Source organism: Epinephelus moara, chromosome 21 (assembly GCF_006386435.1).
Source record: "Epinephelus moara isolate mb chromosome 21, YSFRI_EMoa_1.0, whole genome shotgun sequence".
Taxonomy (NCBI): Eukaryota; Metazoa; Chordata; class Actinopteri; order Perciformes; family Serranidae; genus Epinephelus; species Epinephelus moara.
The window spans coordinates 39946622-39961356 of NC_065526.1; the positions used below are offsets into that span (position 1 = coordinate 39946622).

At 42.0% G+C, this 14735-nt stretch overlaps 2 protein-coding genes across 2 annotated transcripts in view; one reads left to right on the forward strand and one right to left on the reverse strand.

Moving 5' to 3' along the window:
* Positions 1–14735, forward strand: part of LOC126408970 (junctophilin-1-like) — a 130474-nt gene that overhangs the window by 24766 nt on the left and 90973 nt on the right. The window lies entirely within an intron of this gene.
* Positions 138–4555, reverse strand: LOC126408975 (E3 SUMO-protein ligase ZBED1-like). Its single transcript, XM_050074811.1, has 3 exons — positions 3079–4555; positions 2816–2947; positions 138–2664 (listed from the first exon to the last, which is right to left on the reverse strand). The coding sequence occupies exons 1-3, from the start codon at positions 4525–4527 to the stop codon at positions 2560–2562; spliced, it is 1686 nt and encodes a 561-aa protein (XP_049930768.1). The 5' UTR covers positions 4528–4555; the 3' UTR covers positions 138–2559.

Genomic DNA, 14735 nt, shown 5'->3' on the forward strand with positions numbered 1-14735 from the left:
TCCTCTCTTGCAAGGAGCACCTGTAACATAAATAATTTCCCCTCGGGGATCAATAAAGTATTTCTGATTCTGATTCTGATTCCAATGTTGTGGCTGAATAGTGTGTCTAAACATTTTGTAAGTTGTACTGTCATTTAAATGCAATTTTGGGGTGATTGGCTTATTTACATTAATAATGGCAAACACATATATACATGCCTTTTGGATTTTGTATTCCTTATTCCATGTCCACCTGTAATTCATGTGTGTTTAGGTGTATAAATTTTTTAAAAGGAGCTGATGAATATACTGATGAAATCTTTGCTGTATTGTTTGCAGCAACTGTCTGTGAACATTCAGTCCAAATTTGGTGACATTCTGATAATTATTTCCCGAGATTCATGTGATAAGGCAGACACTGTCCTTTTTGGAGAAGCCTCAATTTTGACTATTTTCAATTTTGGGGAGGACCCAAAGATCATCCAAAAATTTTTATTAAGCTACTACATAGGCAGGTCTATCATACCAAAATGTAAACTAGAGACATAGAGTGCCGAAGTCACGCCCCTTCCGGTGAAGCTCATGGGACCTTAGATCGGAAAAAATATGAATGGCAGTGAATGAGGAGAGAAATATTATCTCTTGGTCCCGTGAGTTGCGACATGAAATCCAAATATGTCGTTAATGAATTTAAAACATATATTTTAAGATCAAGAAAGTCATACTTTGTGGTAAAACTGTTGGAAGTCAGAGACCCTCTGCACACTGTCTCCTCCGATGAACAGTGGTTGAATGACGTTCTTTTTTGCCCTCCTAAAGTCTACCACCATCTCTTTTGTCTTGGCAGTGTTTAGGATCAGGTTGTTTTCCGTGCACCACACCGACAGCTGCTTCACCTCATCCCGATACACTGACTCATCCCCCCCTGAGATGAGCCCCACCACGGTGGTGTCATCGGCAAATTTTATGATGCTGTTGCTGCCGTGTGTGGGGGTACAGTCATGTGTGTATAGGGTGAAGAGTAGTGGACTCAGCACACAGCCCTGTGGAGAGCCGGTGCTGAGGCTGATGGCTGAGGAGAGGTTGGGACCTACTCTTACCCTCTGGGGGCGGTCTGTGAGGAAGTCCTTTATCCATAGACAAGTGGAGTGTGGTATTCCCAGTTCCGACAGTTTGGTCACCAGTCTGCCAGGTAGGATGGTATTAAAAGCAGAGCTGAAGTCGACCAAGAGCAACGGAGCGTTGCTCCCCTGCTGCTCCAGGTGGGAAAGAGCAGAGTGGAGAGCTGTGGCGATGGCGTCTTCTGTGGACCTATTTGCTCTGTAGGCAAACTGGTGGGGGTCGAGCTTGGGGGGGGGGACTAGAGGTGATGTGGGCACAGAGAAGCTTCTCAAAGCACTTCATAGCGACCGGTGTAAGGGCTACTGGCCGATAGTCATTCAAACCACTGATGATGTTCTTCTTGGGGAGGGGAACAATGATGGAGGACTTCAGACAGGGAGGGACGGCAGCCTGACTCAGGGACTGGCTAAAGATGCTGGTGAAGATGCCAGCCAGCTGAGCCGCACAGTCCTTCAGCACCCTTCCAGGGACACCATCAGGACTAGGGGTGTAAATCACCAGCTTCATCACGATACGATATTATATCGATACAATGTTTGCCGATATCACAAAGTCTCAAATTTCGATTTGATTCGATTCAGGAGCCTGCGATCGATATGATGCGATATCATATGCCCATCTAACACAATCATTTACATCAACTCACAAAAACAACTAGAATATGATTTGACCATTGTATTTATGGGCTCTTCCAGGTATCAGGCATTTAAATAAACACATAAGACATATTCAGCTTTAAAACATTCACATCCTATAAAACAAAACTGAAAGAACGAAGTCCCCATTTTTTTATACACTAAAGCAGGATTTTTGTAAACCTTAACTCTTTTTAGTGTCTCATAAACACAGTATTTTTAACAGTTAGAACTTAACCAAGGTCTTAACCTATACTTTAAAGTGCAAATGCAGTACAGTCGCCCTGCATCATAGCTACTGTATCCAGTATCCACTACATCTTATATACATTTTTCTTAACCAAAATAAGCAATTTCAGCTGGAGAACAAGTTAGAACAAAACAAATGTAAACAATTCCACATCTTCTTAGTGCATATTGTATTAGTCAAATACTTCAACAAAGTCCTTTGCATGTAATTATTAGTAATGTGGTGACAGCTCTTTGGCTTTTATCATGGCTTACTGACAGATCTCTAAGTATGTCCTCCAGTTTTCTTGTTTGAGAGATTTTTCTTCAAAAAAACCAACTGATCAACATGTTCAGGAGACAAAACACTATGCTCTGAACGCACAATGGCACCTGCAGTGCTAAACACATGCTCAGAGGGTACACTGGTACCAGGAATGCAGAGGTAAGTTTTGGCAAGGTTGGCCAGGAGGGGAAACTCAGTCTGATGACTTTTCCACCACTCTAACACACTACCTCCCAGGATCAAAGATGCTTTATACATCAGATGTCATCAGATGTCAGATGTCTTTATACTTAGCAACCTCAGCATGGGCTAGCTCTCTGGAGGTCTTGGCAGTCTGGCTAGGGTCCACAGTGAAGAAGGTGTCACCAAAGAGATCCTCAAGTGCCTTTGACCTCTTGGAAGCAGGGACATAATCTAAAATGACACAGAACACAAGATTTTAATATTTCAGAGGACAAAATATCTTGTTTGTACACTCCAAACACTTATTAGCTTATTGTTAATTAACTCATTCACTTGTCTATAACATTGAATCAAACACTGTCCACAAAAAGGAAACACACACCCTGTTCAGTGGCTTGAACCTGGGAAGCAGGCACCAAGTCAGGTTGATCAGAGGTTGGTTCACCAGATGAGTGAGGTGGTGCTGGGTCATCAGATGAGGAGGTGCATTCTCAACCTGTGCCACTGTGTCATTCTGTAGTGATTAACACACACACACACACAAACACGCAAATGTAAATTTAAATCATGTCAACAATAAAATAATTAATTAATATATTCATGAATAATAGTTTTTCTACCACAAACAAAAAAATATTATCTTACTTTCTGGTCCCACAGCTCTGCAGCCTCTTGTGTGAGACACTGGAAAGTTGCATCTCTCTCCTTCTCACTTAAGAATGGCAGCTTCTTAAACCTTGTATCTAAGGCAGATGCTCTCAGCAGGACTTGCTGCACGTCCACATATCGCTGCTGGAGCTCCTTGGTCATTGTCTGCTTCATCTCTGTCACTAAAGTGGAGTCTTCCTCTGAGATACTGTAATGCTCCAACAACTTAGCTTTGAGTGGTGCAATCATAGATACCTTGGGCTGCTGTTCCTCACACATGATGGTGGTGGCACTTTTCACTGGTCCAAGTAGCTTAACTAAGTCTTCAGCTGTAGAGATGTCTCCTTCGCTGAGTGTCTGCACATCATTTGCACCTTTCCTCAGTTTTCTGTCCAGGAGTGAAGCACACACTGCAGCTTGTTGCTCCAGAAACCGTTCTAACATTTCAAACGAACCGTTCCAACGTGTGATTACGTCTTGTTTTAGCTTGTGTTCTGGAAGTCCAAGCAACTTCTGCTTCTCTTTTAAAAGCGAGGTCGCCACTGTGCTGCGGTGGAAAAATGACACGACCCGTCTCACTCTCCCCAGAAGATGTGCAGCACCAGCACATTTCAGGCCTTTCTGTGTCGCCAAGTTTATAGTATGTCTGAAACATTTGATGTGCGGTGACAGACTTGCCTCTACTCCGGCGACGGACATGTTGCTGGCATGATCTGTTACAAGCGCAGGGTTTTTGTCGTTTATATTCCACTCCTCGCATGCCTCCTTCAAAACTGTGCCAAGATTTACTCCTGTGTGTGCGTCGTTCAAAATCTGTGTCTGAAGAACATAATTCTTCATTTGCCAGTCGTTGTCAATATGATGACAGGTTACAGTTACGTAGGCTTGTGTTGTACATGACGTCCATTCATCTGTAGTGATAGCGACTCTGTCTGCATGCAGGAACTCACGTTTAACTTCATCTTTAACTTGAGTGTACAGTCTCGGTATGCACGTTTCACTGAAGTGCTGTCTTGATGGTATTGCGTATTTCGGCTCCAGAGTATGCAGTAGTTTACGAAAGCTATCATTCTCGACAACACTGTAAGGTCTCATGTCTTTGCAAATAAAATATGAAATGGCACCTGTGATACTCGTCACTCTTTTTGAGTTGTTGTTCAGTTTTTGTGGAAAGAAACTGGTCAAAGCTGGTGTGCAGGCCTCTGGCACGGTAACACTGGAGCTAGTGTGAGCATGCGGGTCAGTGCCGTGTTTGTTCTTTAGGTGCGCGGCCAAGCTCGTTGTGTTTCCCGAGTATTTCAACTCGCACTGGTATTGTTTGCGTATGGCGTGTGTTTTGTCTGTTGAGCCGTCTTTCCTCCGGAATCCGAAATATTTCCAGACCGCCGACTTATTCCCGAGAGGAGAGCGAATTTCATCGTTGTCTTTCTCCGTGCTGCTTGCCATGAACTACCCGGGCGGCGCTGTTTGTTGTTTGAGTGGAGGCGCGCTTGGCCGGAAGTGGTGACACAGATGCGCTGTGTGAATTTCAAAATAAAGGTGTATCTTTAAGATGATGATTTGGATCGACGTTTTCATTTTGTGTCGATGTAATCTGATCGTTAATCAATGAATCGATGTATCGATGTGGCTCGATGTATCGTTACACCCCTAATCAGGACCGGCGGCTTTCCTGGGGTTCACAGCTCTCATGGTACGCCTCACCTGCGGTTCCTCCAAAATGAGCTGATGGATGTTGCACAGCTATCTCTGGTTGCAGCACCTCAAAGCGAGTGAAGACGTTGTTCAGCTCCTCCACCAGTGAGGTGTTGCTGTTGGTGACTGATGGGCTTGTAGATCTGTAGTTGGTGATGTGCTGTATTCCTTGCCACACCTGCCTGGAGTCGCTGCTCTGGCAGCATTTCTCGATCCTCCTCCTGTATGCAGCTTTGGCCTCCCTCATGCCCCTCCTCTGGTTGGCTCTGGATATGTGTGTGTGTGTGTGTGTGTGTGTGTATATATATATGTATATATATATATATATATATATATATACATATATATATNACACACACATATAGTTGGATACCATCATCTGACAGTCATGTAGTTCTAGTTAGTCTACATTGGCAGGTTAGGACATTATAACCAACGTTAAACTCACTTGAGTCCTACCATGTTAGCTAACGAAAGTTTAGCCACCTAGCTCAGTTTACATCGCTAACGTAAGTAAACAAACTTTTAGGTTAACACAGTGCTATGAATTTTCAGCTCCGTATTGCTGTTTGTTAGCTATTCAGGACTTACCTTCAGTGCACTTTAAGCGCAATCCAAAACTCTTCTTTTTTTCTTCTTCTTTACAAAAATCTTAACTCTTCAATGGTGGTAAAGAAACTCCAGAAAATGTGCGGGCTATTGTGAGATCTCATGGTGTGACCTTCTCTCAATTCTATTATGTCCCCACACTAAATTAGTGATTTATAACAAAGTCCTTATATAGGCAATATAGAACGTCTCTGTTTATAAGCAATGCTGACCCTTTTAAAGAGCAGATATAATATATCTACGGCTGTGGTTGAGGTTGTGCAAAAATCTCATGTGTGTCAGCAGTTTTTTTAAATTTAGCTTACATTAAAGTGGCTTAAACTTAGCCTACCAGCCAAAACATTTTGATGATGCCCTAAGTGTCAAAAATACAGCAATGCATACATATACCTATTATTTTACCTGAAGCAATTTTATTTACTGCTTGTTTCAAACTAAGAATATAGCCCACATGAGACCCATCCAGTACCCATGTGTGCCGTCCAAGTGGGATGCCCATCTCTTGCCCATGTACATTCTTCTGGGATGTCCATGTGGGGCCCAATACCAACCCACTTAAAAGCCCACTCTGAGCCCATGCCCGGTTGAAGCCCATGTAATCCAAGTAAATCCCATGTGGGCTCCACTTGGACGTGTTGGCTTGGACCCCAGACATAGTAATAATAGTAATAATGATGATGATAATGAAATGCAGTGATGTTGATAGGTTGTCAATGTAGTGAGTCCCCATGACCTACAGGGAGCCATTTTTGTGGGTCCCAGGGAAATTGAGTGGATCCCCAAAAGGTGGGGAAAAAAAAGATGCATTAGATGCATCCTGATGCGAACGTGGATGATTTGGCATTAATTCACAAATGTCAATAATCAATTATTTAAATACTTATTAATAACATGATCTTGAAGAAACTAAAAGCGTGGAACTTAACTACAAGGTCAGTGTAGCACCTGAACAGTCTACATTTATTGTCTAAATAATTAGATTTGTGAGGTGAATGCAAAGTATATTGTGATTATGATTGTTAAGCCATCACCCACTATAACGTTAATGTTCACATAAACTGGCTGCAGCATTAACCAACTGAAAACAGCTCTGTGGTGCAGAAAATAACTCCTAAAAATACTACGTCTGTTTCACCTTAAAACCCCTGCGCCTGGCCTGCTTAGCATCTTTGCTTTCCGCAGAGTGAGTGGAGAGAGAGGCTGCTCGCAGCTCTGCTGCTGGCATAATGTAAAGAACAACATGGCAGCCGCCACAGAGCACTCTGCACCCCCTTATGTTATTCTTATACACACAGGAGACTGTAAGGTGCTTTAATTCATTCATTAATGCAGTTAATTTTTTGAATAAAAAGGCTGTGGACCATTTATTATTCAACAGCACATGAGTTACATACTGTTTACAGGGAAATATTACAATATGCAAATCAAATCAAATCAAACCAAGTTTATAGTACATTTAAAAACAACCGCAGCTGACCAAATTGCTGTACAAGATAAAAGAATGACATACATATATATAGCAGTATAAAATGTAGGCCTACACAAATGTAAAACAGAATAAAACTGGTAAGAACAATTACAAACATGAAAAGATAAGATGAAACGCTAAAATATTAAAATCGCTACAGACAACCAAAGGCCATTGAAAATATGTATGTTTTAAGATTTGTCTTAAAAGTTGTCAGTGGAGGGGGAGCATGTGATTAAAGGAACTCTTACCTTTCTTGCATTTCACACAGCACAAATTTGAACATCCACAACTCCTGCCTCCCTCCAAAGTCGCATCCCTCTCCTCCTGCAACTCCACCTCCCCCCAAAGGCCTACTCCCCCCTCCTCCATTACGTCCTCATTACATCTAAGATAGACGTAGGCATTGGCAAGGTAACGTTAGATACACGGAAGAGGAGGGCGAGTGTAATGTTAAAACCAAGACAGTCAAACACAACCCCGGAGTTTTAAAACTCAACGGGAGTCAGTGATGACTGATGAGTTTTATAATAAGGTTACAGTGCCAACGTTGGATAGTAGCGTTAATGTTACTAGTAAGTGGAAACGCACAAGGAAAATAACATTAATGTTTCAGAGGCTACGCTACAGTAGGCTAACGTTAGCCATTAGCAACTGGATGCTGTGTTGTCATATACTGTATATAACATTATGAACTAAACTGAACTTCTTTATTTGTCATTTTTATGCACAGCACAAAAATGAAATGACATTTCGCATACCCCAAGCAAAAAGAAACAAAACATTTAAAAACAATTTGTTCAACATATAAGAAAGAACATATAGTGCAATAGTAAGATGAAAACGGTCGACATTTCACAGTCAAGAACTCCACGTCCTGAGAGCAGAACTGGGAAATCCTCTTCACATCACAGCACCATGAGTTGTTTGTGTATATTGCCAGACCGCCACCACGGCGCTTACCAGATGATGCACCCTCCCTGTCTGCTCTGTGTAGTGTTAGCCCTGTTAGCTCAACACTGGAGTCTGATATGTCACCATTCATCAATGTCTCAGTGAACACAAGGACGCAGCAGTCCCTCACTCCTTGGTGAGTGGATCTCCACAGTCGGATGTAATCCATTTTCCTGTCCGGTGAGCGGACGTTTGCCAGAAGGACGCTGGGAACAGCTGGTTTGATGGAGTTAGCTCTTAGCCCAGAACCAACCCCTCCATGTTTCCCACACTCCCACTTCCTGTCACAGCGCTGCCGGCATCTCCCCGTTGGGACAGCTCCAGGCGAAACCACGGTCATCTCAGGGCTAGCTCGACGTAGCAGTCCAAGCTTGCTACACATCCTGAGCTCTCTCGGTTGTAGCGTTAGATCTCTGCAGCGGTTTCTAATGTCTGTTAGCGATTGTATTGCACTGAAGAATTTACTTCTTGTTGCACCATGTTTATAGTTTATATCAGGGCTGCCAACTTTTCAAAAAACCTTGGAGTGAGATTCAGTGGGGCCAACCGAAATTTTGCCACATACACTGCAATTTTTTGTATGGCCCATTCAGCGTCATTACCATACAGCAAAAACATTTTTTGTTGTTGTTTTTAAATATACCATTTTCCATACATCAGTAGTTCTCAATGTATTAGCCTTACTCAGAGTGTACCAATTGAACCAACTGACCCAACAGTAAGACACAAGACACAGCATGGCTCAAATTTGTGCATGTTTATTTTGGGATCCTGTATAAAAATAAAGTCATCAAATAGTAAACAGATATGCAACATCATGCAAGAAACATTTACATAAAAATGAAAACCCCCAAAAGCTATGTTATTGTGACATTTTTGAACATCCCCAAACTACATGCAGCTAATACCAATTTAAATTAAAACAAAATTAAATTAAAGTTTAACCATTTATACAAACAATTCCCAAAATAGGGAGGCTACTGTCAAAGTCCTTAAGATCTGTATGCTTTGTTGTACTTGCTTGTGGCCTTTTTTGAGGCCTTGATGATTTCTGGGGAGGGCTCCCACGTGAAGCAGGACTCCAGGCCAGCCATCTTTATTGTCATTATTGATGACAGGGTTCCATCCAGAGCCAGGCTGTTCCTGGTTTTAGTCTCTCTCTCTGCATCTGCATTGGAGTGGGGTAACACCAGGACCAGCTTTGCAATGGTGGCAAGCCTCATGAACAGACTTAACCCTGTCACCTATGAAGAATGAACCAAGAACACAGTGGAAAAAAAATCTCACATTCCTTTGAAAGATGAGTAAAGGTTGATAATTAATTTTGTCTAAAACAAAATGTACGCACCTACTGTATATGATGCTTTATACATACATAACAAATTATTCTAATTTGTATATACTACTATATATACAGTAATTAATATACAATTATAAAGCAGCATAGAGGAATGGTTTTGTATAGATAAAACAGACAAAATTAATTAGGCATCAACCTACAGTATACTTTTACAGCTGCATTGAAACCTCAAAATAATATGTACAAAGCTCTCGAAATGCCTTTAAATGATCTCACAACACACAAAAAACAAATATGCAAACGTTACTTAAAGTTTAAGAGCACAAACACTTAACATACATACCTGAAAAGAGCGGGGGAAATTGATCTTCTTCTTCTTCTTCTTCTTCTCCTTCTTCTTCTGAGTGCAATCCCGGTGTCAATTGGGCCACAGCGCCACCAACATCCAATGTAGCGGTCGGGAGGTGTATTGCGCATTGAAACAGGGACTTTTTTTGTTTTGGAACCAAGGGCGTAGGTTTGATTTTCACATTGGTAGGGACATAAAAGTGCTCCATGGCGGCGACCTGTACGTTGATGATTTTTTAATGCAATTTCACGTCATGTGAAACTGATCACTGCTTTATAATGCATATTTAGATATCTACACTAAATACAAGAATGTCTTGGTTAATGTATTCTCTAATGTTATCAGTTACATGAATATACACTGATAACTTCACCACATCTGTCCGTATGTGCTTCCCAGGGTAAACTATATTAATAACAATAAGAGTATACTCCGAAGGGGCTTAACTTCAGTACCAGCCTGTGGTCTGCAGTTGGGCTGGTAATAGTGATCTGAAATGATATTGATATTGGGTAAAAACATATATTATGCATGAATCAATATTTTTACTTACCCCGAGTCACAATGCTTAATCTCACTATCAACATATATCCTTCACGATTCAATCTCACCTGTGAGGCTCCTGTCTCTCCTCTATCTCCCCGTCTCTCTTCCATTTCCTTCTGTCTCTCTTCCTGCCTCTCCTCCTCCATCTCCTCCATCTCCTCCAGTCTCTCTACTACTTGTCATCTGACAAAAAATATATTGATGCAAGACATGTGAACAGTGGGACAATCTGAGATGCAACAGTTATAGATTTTGATTGTTGTAGCCTGAGGAAAACATACTATATGTTTTACAATTAAACATCTGAATGTATATAGGCTAAAGAACAGCCATAATGTCAACACAAATTAGTCAGCTTCATCATGTTAAACATAAATAAAGTAAATCAACAAAAATGTAAATGGTCCAAAATCATTATAATACAACTGTGTGCAAAATGTTGCACTTACACCCAATATCTATTACATGAATATGACTCTGTTCTTACTGGGTGTTTTTACTGGGAGCAGTGGATCTCTATTCTCCTAAGTCTCTCCCTCACACACCATGGATGCTGAAGACTGTCACTGAAGGAGCTATTATTTATAGTGTTTACACTTTATTTATTCAGACTGTTTCTATCATGTCATCTTACTACAAACATTAATGTGAACTGTGTCATCACTACATGACATCTGTGATTGCTGATGGAACATGTGAAGTGGAATTTCATGTTCTCTGGCATATAATATTGATCTAATAGTTGCCAAATTTAGCTCAGCTAGTATTAGTTCGTTAGCATCTCATTATCGAGCAAAGAGTTGCCAAGGAACGCCATTCAGTTAGCCTAACATCAACAGGTGTTTGTTTAGCTTATTTACTGAACCAACCGACTCACCGTTCACACTCGGCGCTCCGGTGTGGAGCACTAACGGTGACGCACGTGTATGTGTCATTCCCTCACGAACTGCCGTGAGCTGTATGGTGACGCGCACCCACAAAGTCAGTGGAGAGAGCGGCGCTGGGGAGGACCAATCACACATTACCAAAATAACGGTAGAGCCAATCGATGAGCAATACGAGGTTAGAGGCGGGATGTTTGGTAGACACCAATGATTGTTAACCCTTTGTGTACCATATTGAGCGGACGCCGACAGCCAGCTCAGACGGACACTTCAGCGTGAGAAGCATCCCTGTTACTAGTTTATATCCACAAGCGTCCCTGTTACTAGTTTATATCCACAAGCGTCCCTGATACTAGTTTATATCCACAAGCGTCCCTGTTACTGGTTTATATCCACGAGCGTCCCTGTTACTAGTTTATATCCAAGAGCGTCCCTGTTACTAGTGTATTTGTTGTCTCACAGACTCGGGGGCAGGGGTGGGGGAGTGTGGAGGGGAGTTGCTATGCGAGTGGTTAGTCAGTCAGAGGCCTCCATGTGGGGAAGACAGACAGGACAGGAGAAAAATCCGACCAATCATTGCATTCGAATGCAATGATTGGCAGCCCTGTTTTCTTAGAACCATATGAGAATGGTATAATTATGAGTTTTTATTTCTGGTGGAATTCACTTATATTTTAGTGTGCCATCAGCTTATTAATAGCATTTTAACCTAAATTAATAGCATTTTAACCTAAACAAAGAAAAGTGTAACATTTCCAGAAAGGTAAGTGTTGCTTTAAGAGGGGAAGGCTATTCCAGAGCTTTGGAGCAGTGACTGCAAAGGCACAATCTCCTTTACCCACCAGCCTTGATAGTGGAACGGTTAAAAGACAATGTTCGGAGGATCTAAGAGGTCAGGAGTTAGAGAAGGGGCAGAGGAGTTCAGCAATACACTGGGGTGTGAGCCCATGTATGGCTTTAAAAACAAATAAAATAACCTTAAAATCAATCCTGTATTTGATAGGTAGCCAGTGCAGGGATGCTTGCATTGATGTAATGTTGTGTCTGTTTCTGGCACCAGTGAGAGGTCTTGCTGCAGCGTTCTGCACCAGCTGCAAACGAGACAAAGATGATTGGCATACACCCAAGTTTAGGGAGTTACAGTAGTCTAGCCTTAAGGAGATCAGTCTTGAGGTCATTGTGTGAGATGATGGACATGGCCATGTTTCGTAGTTGGAAATAACAGCCCTTCACCACAGTGTTGATTTATTTGTCAAATTTAAAGGCAGTCAAAAATGACACCAAGATTCCTGATATGGCTATAAACATATGATATGAGTGGTCCTAAGTGACTGACTATGCTGGCTGTGTTGTTAGGGGGACCAAAAACAATAACCTCTGTTTTGTTATTGTTTAACTGAAGACAGTTTGTTGCCATCCAGGATTTCACATCCTGGAGGCAGTTCAGGATGGATGTGATGGAGCTGGAATCCCCTGGATTTAACGTAAGATTGTGTGTCATAGTCAAAACAGACTTTGTGCTGGTGGAAAATGGAGCCTAATGGAAGCATATACAGTACAAATAAGATGGAACTTTGAGGTACACCACAAGTGATACAGGCAGATGAGGAGGAGATGCCCCCAATCTTAAAGAGTAACTAAACCCTAAAACCATTTTTTTCAGCTGATAATCATTTTTTCTGGTTGTATAGTAGTGTTACTGACTGATCCTGCTCAAAATCTTGACAGTTTAGTGCAAACTGTTGAAAATCTACATTTTATTTTAAAAATGTGGTATGGAGTGCCCTCTACAGCTTGAAACCTGGTTACTACATTTGAATTTACATTACATTACATTGGGGGCGAATGACTCTTTTTCGGGGCGAATGACGTCCATGCTAAAGCCTGCCCTCCTCCCTTTACTCCTCCCCTTACTATAAAACCATTCTGTCCGCAGTTATCAAACTGATAGCGAGTAAGTTGGATCAGAGCTGAGAGAGTAGTAGAGCAGAAAGAATAGCTAGTAATTTGTCAAATTGTATTATTAGCATAGTGTATTTTAGTGTAGGTTTACAGTTAGTAGTGTGTTTATAGTATTTAGGTTAGTTGGTCAAGGAGAGGCGCCGAGGCTCGGGAGATGTGCGGGGCAGCGAGGGAGGGATGTGGAGGGCCGCTGTGCGGTGAGAGAGAGCCAAGCCTCGGGGTATATGTGCGGGGCCACGAGGGAGGGAGGGGTGGATGGATTGATGGATGCGGTGGGCTGCTGCGCGGTGAGCCCAGGCTCCCAGAGAGGGAGAAATAGAACCAGGTAGGATAAAATAAGTCAAAGTGTGGAGAAGGGGACCGGCTGAGCTCCGGATGCCTTCCCTTCTGCACACAGTTAGGGGCGGTTTTCCAAGCCACCATCGGCACAATGGATATAAGCTCCACTGTCGGCAGGGTGAAAAAAGTCTAAGTGTGGAGGTGGGGAGAAGGGTGAACAGGGAGAAAGAGGCCGAGCTCCAGCTGCCTTCTCTTCTGCCCGTGTGACACAGTTAGGGGCGGTTTTCCAAGCCACCATCGGCACAATGAAAATAAGTCGAAGTGTGGAGGAGAGGGACCAGGTGAAGAGGCCGACCTCCGGGGAAACCCTCTCCTCTCTCCCCGCAGCAAGGGACAATCTTCACTCCGCCCTCGTCCTCAGCCTCTTGCCTGTCCCACACCCTCCCTCCCTCCCTCCCTCAGCTCCGCCTATCTTTTCTGAATTTTTTTAAATCAAGCTGTGGGCGGAGTAATGCCCAGAGAGGGGGGGTTTAGTTCCCCTTTAACATAAAAAGACCTGTCCGATAAATAGGAGGCAAACCACTTGGATCCCTGGATGCCAACCAGTTCTTGAAGAGGGTTCAATAACATGCAATGATCAACACTGTCAAAGATTTTGTGCTGTGTCGAGCCTTAAAACCTGACTGAAAAGTCTCCATAATGTTGTTGTTAGCTAGATGAGACACAAGCTGTGAGTAGACAGTTTTCTCCAGTACTTTGGACAGGAATGGGAGCTTGGATATGGGACAGAAATTGTTTAATACAGAGGTGTCAAGGTTTGGCTTTTTAATGAGAGGCTGAACAATAGCATGTGTAAAACAGGATGGGACAGTTCCATTTGTGACACTGCTATTGATAATGAGTGAGATTGTGGGACCTACAGTCTCCAACACGTCTTTAAGAGGAGTGTAGGAACAGTGTTCAAGGGGCAGGCCGTGGATTTAATATGTGAGATGATATTATTATTTCCTTTATTTTAACTCGGAAATACATTGAGGTAGAGACCTCATTTACAATGTAGCCAAGTAAAATAATAAAAAAATAAATAAAAGGACTTAGACACAGAAAAGCCAAAGAGAAACTTACATAAAAGTGGCAACAAGAAGTAAAAACAATAAAAACCACAAGTAAAGACAATAAAGAAAATAAATAAAAGCACCAATAATGAATAAAAACAGTCAAAATGTAAAACCATTAATCAGGTAAAACAGAAACATTTAGAAGTAAAATGTGATACAATTAAATATTTAAATTGCCCTAAGGATAAAAATGAGGAAAGTTGCATGTTGTTCCACATTGCAGGTGCACAATATGAAAAACTGGATTTTCCAAGTTTGGTAAAAACAGCTGGCACCTGCAGGGTAATCCAATCACTGGACCGAGTTTGATAAGAGCCAACATTAAAAGAAAGAATTGAGCTAATGTAAGAAGGTAAAAGACTGGTATAAATAAATAAAACCCAGTGTATTTCCCATCTTACACTGAGGGAGAGCCACCCAACCTTAGTATACAGGTCACAGTGATGGGTGTCATAACTATCTCCAATGATGAATCTTGATGCAGAGTGAA

What these genes read in the sequence shown, in the direction of transcription:
- LOC126408975 (XM_050074811.1), bottom strand. Translation starts at nt 4,527, where the DNA reads ATGGCAAGCAGCACGGAGAAAGACAACGATGAAATTCGCTCTCCTCTC. An exon ending in CAGAGCTGTGGGACCAGAAA is followed by an intron (nt 2,948 to 3,078) that starts GTAAGATAATAT and finishes TAATCACTACAG; the next exon opens with AATGACACAGTGGCACAGGT. An exon ending in GGTTCAAGCCACTGAACAGG is followed by an intron (nt 2,665 to 2,815) that starts GTGTGTGTTTCC and finishes GTGTCATTTTAG; the next exon opens with ATTATGTCCCTGCTTCCAAG.